An 8500-nucleotide genomic window follows, 5' to 3' on the forward strand; every position below is an offset into this window, starting at 1 on the left:
GTTCATGACATGTGTTTATGACAGTGTCATGTCAGTCTTATTCAACCCCCTTCAAATGAAGTGTTACCCTATGTTGCATATGTGTTCATTGCATATGTATTCGCTGCACATGCAGCGAATACATATTCGCTGCATATGCAACATGTCTATGCAACATAGACATGTTGCATGTCTATGTTGCATGTCTACGTTGCATATGCGTTTGTTGCATATGTGTTTGCTGCATATGTACATGTTACATATGTTGTGTCTCTAGCTGCGTCGTGATTACTCACTGTAATCTTGTCAATTCAACTGCAGTAATATGGGGATCCATTTGTGTCAAAACGTAAGTAGAAGTCATATGTTGTTGGTGTTGTTGTTGGTCTATGTCATTGCTGTGTGACTTTGGTTGATGTCCATGGTCTTAGTGCTTTATGGATATGTCGATGTTGCATGTAGATGTTCATATGTACATGATGCATATGTTAGATATTGCATATGTTAGATATTGCATATGTCTATGTTGTATATGTATTCGCTGCATATGTCTATGTTGCATATGTGTTCGCTGCATATATACAGGTTGCATATGTGTTTGCTGCATATGTACATGTTACATATGTTATGTAACATATGTAGCTGTGTCGTGATTATTACTCACTGTCATCTTGTCAATTCATCTGCAGTCATGCAATGAACCCTTGGCAGTTGTTTTTTTTATGCAACTTCTGTGATTGGTTAATGTTGTTGGTCCCTGCTGTTAGTTCATGTCGTTGGTCCTTGTCGTTGGTCAGTGTTGCTGTTGCCTGTTCTCTTCACCATTAATAAGTGTTGAAGTAGGTCATGTCTGATCAAAGTGTTTATTCGATATTACAAAAATGTTGGTCTTTCAATATTATTGTTTTCAAAATGCTTAGATTTCTTCTTCCTTGTATTTTCTTCAGCCATTAATCTAACGCTCCCTCCTCAAGAGCTCGGAGGTTCACTTAGGGACCGTCAACAAATGCCCGAACCAAGCACTCCTGACAAACAAATCTTAATAAATGCCAACCAAAGTCAATCAAAGTCACATAGCAACGATATAGACCAACAACATCTACACCTGTGACTTCTACTTGTTTTTGACACAAATGGAACCCCAAAGTTGAAACCTATGCACCGCAGATGTTTCTAAATTGTTGGTGGCTGCAGCAATGCCTGTTGAAAAATCTACCTATGTGAAAAAAACGTTTGCAAAACTTTACTATAAATTCCATTTGACACATAAATGTTTAATGTTGCATGTGAAATATGTTTCAAAACAAGTGTCTATAGAAGACACTGAATTTTGTATACAGAGTAGCTTCGGAAATGCTGCATTTGAGCATAAACAGATCAATGAGAAACACAATCACATTCATATTAAGGTTCACCAGAATAAATTAATTTCAACTAATGAATAACCGCAATGTAAACCTAGGTGGACAGTTTCTGCTTTTTGTATAAGAAAAACATTGGAATTGGCTCCCAAGTATCTGTAGTGTGAGTTGCTTAACACTTGTAGCCTAGTGTGTGTTTTTGGCTCAGATCCTGTAATGCAACTGCACTGTTTCTGAACTTTTTAGCGACACTACCCACAGGAAGTGTCACTAAAAATGAGGTTGGTGTCATCATATTTAATTTAAATCACATACCTGATGGTGTTGCTCATGGTGTTTACGTGTAGAAGGGAGGAATATAATGTCGATAAGTTGTAGTGCAATAAACTCTCATCTAAATGATATAAAGTTAACAGGTAATGTTGTAGTTGGTGATGATATCCAAATGGACAAGCCAAAATTATAGTAAACGTTTCTACATTACTGTCAGATAGCCCCCACAGCTTATGAGCCATATCTACAGTATTTCTCTGTGTGTTCTCTACTGGGAAACAGTTTGCAGACTGTTGACGAAGGAAAATAAACTAAAAAATAAAACAAAATAAAATAAAAAATGAGCCGCATTAAGACCTGATTTAACTAGTGACAGTCAAACAGGGTCCTCAACACAGATGTTAGTAAAAAATTAGGTGGCTGTGTGGTTTCCTGATCAAAACTCAACAAACAACATAAATAAATGGATTTGAAAATGTCTGTACTTTCTCTAAGATTCCTTCAAAACATAATATTTCCTTGTATGTGAAGGAATATTCAAGAATATATTGAATTTTAAAGGCTTGCAACTTGTTTTGTTTAGTTCAATACTGATACTAGCACAATATTTACTGATCATGAATTTTACATCCAACAGTCCACATACAGTATGCAGGTAAGTTGCTTAATTTTTTTTCTATTAGTTTTAGATTACTGAAATATCTCTCCCCACGAGCAACAGTCAAAAGCAACGTGCAAAACACACATAAAATCATTTTGACCACTCAAAGCGTTTTACACAAGAGTCACATTCACCTATTCGCACTCACAAACGCTCACACATTTATACACCGATACGCAGATCGGTAGGCGATTTGGGGTTAAGTGCCTTGCCCAAGGGCACATCAACATGCAACATGTGGCAGGAGGAAGCTGAAATCGAACCTACAACCTTCTGATCACAAGAAGGACTACTCTTCCCACAGAGCCACAGTTGCCAAAAATCCACTATATCAGACGTGAATTTAAAGTAAACGAACGCGGCTGAATGAATAACCTTATCATTATAACCTATTTATGTCACATTAATGATGAACAGCTGAAAAGTTACCCGGCATATCAACTGCGGTAGCAATTTCGCTCCAACTCCTCTCCTTGTCAGAATATCTTGGTAATTTTTTTCCTTAATTCATTAAATTTTAGTGAAAAGGAGACAAACAGTAGTCTGTAGCTAAGCTAACTATGCTAAATGGTTGATAATCTCACACAGTCTACCCAACTCTCGGAGAAAAACTGGGTTACTCTTACCTTTTTCTCTCTCTCCCTCTCTTTATTTTTTATTTATTTATTTTTTGAAATCTGATTTTATAATTTTTCTTAGCAGCATACTGCCACGGTTGTTCTTGTGGCTGCTGCTGAACACATCACTGTTAAGCAGGAAGGAACCATTTCATGCAGATCAGGAGGAGGGGGGTGGCGGGGGTCAAGGCAAATATGGATGTGTGTTTTTTGGTCTGGGAGGGGTAACATTTAATTTTTACTGATTAAAAACAATCTTTGAAAACACAATATGATTAATTTTGTAATTGACAGGGCCCCAATTTCTTTTAATTTCTATGAAAAAAAAAAAATTGTGGAGGGCCCCCTGTCAGTCAGGGGCCCTTAGAATTGTCATAACTTTTCCTCCCTATACGGCGCCCCTGGGGAGCATGTTCAAGACACACCTGGTGCTGCCACAAATTAAACTTGGTCTGATTATTAAAGTACAGCCACGAACAGCACAGTTAACCGAGCTCCGTAAGGACAGACACTTTCCAGTGGAAAGTTGCTCTCTATAACAGGTTAATGTGTGATTTGGTTCGGTTCTAGTCCAGTGGGGAGATTCTCCGTATTGCGGTCTGGAGCACAGCAGCTGCGGTCATTTCTCCGCTGATTTGCAGTGACACTCAGCAACTGAGAACCTCGAGATTCTGGTTGTAATGGACTAAATGAGCCCAGATATTTTATTTTGTCTTATAAAAAATGCTCCTGCCCCAAACATCATGATAAAGACTCAGATCATGAATTTTATTATTTTTTAAGTACAAACAAAAAATAAAATACACATCACACCTAACTAATATTATGTAGTTTTATACTGTCGGCGCCAAACTGCAGATCAGAACTCTGACCAGCTTCTCTGCTTTTCTGTTCTTTATTACTGTCAGTTCTTCAGAGAAGCGAGCTGCTAGCAGGGCTGCTAACTTACAGTTATCCCATTACAAAACGTAATGATCATGTTCCTGTCACTCCCCGTGATTAAACTTACAATTATGATCCTCTGTACTGAGCATCTCTCTGATAGCAAGACGGTGAACAAATTTAACTAAATATTGTATTATAACTGAAAAGAGAGATGTAACTTCTATCATGGATATAAATTAGCAAAAAAAACTACAAATTACAGTGAAATACTGCCACTTCCGGTGGGCGCCAGAAGTAAGACCCATAATCATTTTCCCAGTAAACCTCCCACGAATAAGGGGGGGAAGAGTTAGGACAATTCCAAGGGCCCCTGACCAACAGGGGACCCTCCACAATTTTTTCTTTCTTGTATAGAAATTTAAAAATAAAATGTGGCCCTATCAATTACAAAATTAATCATATTTTGTTTTCTAAAATTGCTTTTAGCAGTAAAAATCAAATGGTGCCACTCCCAGACCAAAAAGCACATATTCATATTTGCACTGCACACCCCCTGGATCTGCATGAAATGGTTCGTTACTGCTTGGAGCGCTTGATGGTGACAGTGTTCAGCAGCAATCTGTAGAAGACAAGAACGACTATGGCAGTTACTATGCTTCTAAGAAAAAATATAAAGACAGGTTTAAAAACAAAATAGAGAAATAAGAGAGGTAAAAAGACAAGTGTCAATTTATAACCCAGTTTTTCTCCAAGAGAGGTGGGTAGACTGTGAGATTATCAACCATTTAGCATAGTTAGCTAAGTTAGCCATTTCAGTAGCATTTAATGAACAAAGGAAAAACATTACCAACATATTCATATATTTAACCGGTACTTGTACCTTTTACCACACACAATAGATAAGACTGTCAGCAGCAGCTCTAACCCATTTCGCTCCTTACCTGTCCTCTCCTAGTGAAATTAAAGCTGCAGTATATAACTTTATAAAAAATTCTTTTTACATATTTGTTAAAACTGTCATTATGTTGCGACAGTATGGTATAGAGATAATCTGTGAAAAAATTTTTTCATCTGCTTTCTCCCACTATCTACAAACAACCAATCAGAGGCAGGAGGTGGATTTTAGCGCTGTCAATCACAATCTCATGTGGTTGCTCATCCTCCCTCCCGTTACTCTGTGCTATGCTGTAGCTATCATGTAGTGATGATATAATAAGTTGTTTCTCCACCATTAGCACTCTCATTTAGCAGTGAGTGAATGAGGTTGACTGACAGCACTAAGATCCTCCTCCTTTTTGTTTGTATTTCCTTTTAATTTATGTAAAGCACTTTGAATTGGCTTGTTGCTGAAAATGTGCTACATAAATAAAATTGCCTTACCTCCTGGTTCTGATTGACTGTTTTTGGCCAGAATGCTGCATTACTTTAGCCAGTAATAGTAGTTCAGAGAGGAGGTGGAGGAGATTGATCTTTTCACAGATTATCGGTCATGGTATCAGCTTTAATATGGAGAAAACATATTTTTTATTAAAGTTATGTACTGCAGCTTGAATAAAATGCAACTATATAGCATTTTTTGAGAAGTCTAGATCGCTTCATGTGTATTTTGCATGTTGCATGTCCCACGACTGTTGCTCGTGGGAAGAGACCTTTCAGTAAGCTAAAACTAATAGAAAAAATGTAAGCTACCTACTTGCATAATGTATGCAGACTGTTTCATGTAAAATTCACAAGCAGTAAATATTGTTCTGTATCACTATTGAACCAAAGAAATTAAGGCAATTGCAAGCCTTTAAAATTGTGACACTTTTGATGGATCAGATAGACTCAAGAAATTGTAAGAGCAGCTGCGAAGGGGGGGCCCAATTTAATTTTTTGTCATGGGGCCCAAGATTCCTGGCAGCTCCCTTGACCCAAAATGACAAGAATACAAGTATATTTATGTGATATGTAATTAAATTTAGGCAGTTAGGACTTAACTATAATTTTATCCAAACTAAATTGTACAAAATTTCTAATTTTCTAAATTTCTGCACTAATCATAACTGATGAAACACCAATTGTCATCTTCAAGCCAGATTCCCTATGGAGCAAAGATATACTGAGTTGTTTGGCCAACTCAGATGTACAGATTTACTGGTACAAAGAAAACACAAAAGAGGTACCAAAGAAAGTACAAAATGGCTCTTTGAAATCAAACAGCCATGTTACTCTTTGGAATCAGAGCATCTAATCTGTTATAGTGGTGGTAGAATTGTGCTGTGTGAGGTTGGTTCACAATCAGTGAACCAGTGTTAAAAAAGATGAATAGAATAATGAAGATGGAGGAATCCATTGAAATTCAACTTTGCATCAACTGAAGAATGGACATATTCTTAAGACTGTTATTTAGTTTGCGTAATGGCCTTCCTAAAGCCCCAGTTCTGTAAGAGGAAGTCCACCAGATTAAAGGAATCTTACTGATTCAACCAAAGCAAGTGGTCAAATATCAAGCTAGAAGTATACCAGAAGCTTGCTTGTTAAAAGGCTTGTGGAAGATGAACAACTCAATAGAAGACAATAGAAGGCTTCTATTTGAACATTTATTTATCATTTTCAGCATTGTTAGACCAGAGAAAAATCAATTATTTATTGAATTGTTCATCCAGTTTGTTGGCTATAATTAATTAAAAGTTTTTGTTTTAGAATTATGTTATTCTATTAATTCTAAGAGGTCCATAATCATTATATGAGTATATGTAAACTTCTGTTGGGACTGATACTGTCTGTCTGTCTAAAATTGACTGAGTATACAGATTTGTTGGTTCTTCTACCTCTTCCAGGATGAAGAGTACCACAAGGGAGAAGAAGACAGTTTTTGTGGCAGTATTCAGTTGGATGATCTGCCCTTGTGTCTGGCTGCCGCTCAGAAATTGGTGGAGTATATTAAGTTCAATTTCATGGAGAGTGACACAGCTCTCTCAGCTACAAGCTCCTATTGTAGAAAGGGACTTGATGTCGAAGTTCATGCTGTTTCCTTCAGAAAAAGTGAGGACGATGCTGCTGAATTTGGCCTGAGCTTTGGGAATATCCCTATTTTTGGGGATCCTGATATCAGAAAAAAAGGCTGTTCAAGGAAAAAGAGAGAGGAGGGCCCCATCATTGACGTGGGCTGCATTTGGGTGACAGAGGTGAAAAAGAAAAGCCCAGCAGCCTGTTGTAGGTGTATCAAACTCAGAGATGAATTGCTGTCAGTAAATGGACAACTGATGGTGGGAGTTAATGTCAGCGGAGCCAGGTAAGATGACATTAGTAATACCCTGTTACTTCCCTATTTGACTCTGCATTCTCTTCATGTCTCTTTGCTGTATTTTTCCCTCATTGGGTTTATGGTTTTTTTGTTCTGCTCTAGCTCCTTGTGATTTTTTAAGTTTTTTGTTCATCATTTTTATTAAATGTCCTTCATTTACAACCTCCTTCTTACATTCTGCATTGGAGTCCACAATAAACATACAACACAACATGACGACAAGACACATATGCAGAGTAAATTAATGTGTCATCTGCTTCTATTGTTAACCCATCCATCCATCCATCCATTTTAGGTTCACCCTAGTGGGGTCGGGAGGGTTACTGGTGCTTATCTCCAGCTAACGTTCCGGGCAAGAGGGAGGGTCACCCTGGAGAGGTCGCCAAGCAAATTGCAAATGTATCTGTTTTCAAACTAGCAACTAGAAAATTTTCAGTTTGGTTGTGACTTCAGAGATCTGCTTCTAAGACAAACTGAACACAGCATTTAAATTTATAAGAAAAAAAAATACAATCACATTAGAGAACCTTGGTGTGTCTGACTAAAAGATTTGAGAAGAATACACAGATTTTGGATTTCGTCTCAGAACCCTCTCAGGATTATTTTTAAATTATTGTGCAAGATTATTTTCCCATTGTTGTGTAGTTCTCTGTATATAAAACCCATTTAATTGCATCCTTTCATGCAGCTGTCATAGTCATTAACACTAAAAGCAAAACTGAAACTGGTGCATTTAACCAGCCATATATAGAGGTCCATATCCCAATTATCAAAGCTCATGACACATCCTGGTAGGCTGTGTCCTTGACATTTAAATCACATTATTCCGGTGGCCCTGAGGTGCAAAACACCACAACATTAACGAAGCACAATTACAAATTACAAAATCACTACAACATTAACAAAAACACAACAACATTAACGAAAACACAACGACATTAAGAAAAACACAACAACATTAACAAAAACACAACGACATTAAGAAAAACACAACAACATTAACGAAAACACAACGACATTAAGAAAAACACGACATTAAGAAAAACACAACAACATTAACAAAAACACAACGACATTAACAAAAACACCGACATTAAGAAAAACACAACAACATTAAGAAAACGGAAAAGGTAGGTCCCAGTGGAGACCTAAGAAATCGCTGATTGAACTACAGCTCGTTAGAAAACGGAAAAGGTAGGTCCCAGCGGAGACCTAAGGAATCGCTGATTGGACTACAGCTCGTTAGAAAACGGAAAAGGTAGGTCCCAGTGGAAACCTAAGAAATCGCTGATTGGACTACAGCTCGTTTTACTTCTGAACCGGAAGTTTTTCTGGAGACCCTTTTCACAGTGATGTCAGACAATGGGCGCCGTAACTCGAAGAGGTGTATCTTTACTTCTGGTGTGATTTTGCCTCGGGAAACCTGACTGAAAAA

At 37.5% G+C, this 8500-nt stretch overlaps 1 protein-coding gene across 2 annotated transcripts in view; it reads left to right on the forward strand.

Moving 5' to 3' along the window:
* LOC106938681 (PDZ domain-containing protein 2-like) overlaps window positions 1-8500 on the forward strand; it is a 66933-nt gene that overhangs the window by 7486 nt on the left and 50947 nt on the right. For both annotated transcript variants that reach the window (XM_015020810.1, XM_015020811.1), the window contains exon 2: window positions 6599-7053. In XM_015020810.1, the coding sequence (XP_014876296.1) occupies window positions 6599-7053 (455 nt within the window). The remainder of the gene's footprint in view (window positions 1-6598; window positions 7054-8500) is intronic.

Source organism: Poecilia latipinna, unplaced genomic scaffold, assembly GCF_001443285.1.
Source record: "Poecilia latipinna isolate Pla-1442-1.1 unplaced genomic scaffold, P_latipinna-1.0 Scaffold2666, whole genome shotgun sequence".
Classification (NCBI taxonomy): Eukaryota; Metazoa; Chordata; class Actinopteri; order Cyprinodontiformes; family Poeciliidae; genus Poecilia; species Poecilia latipinna.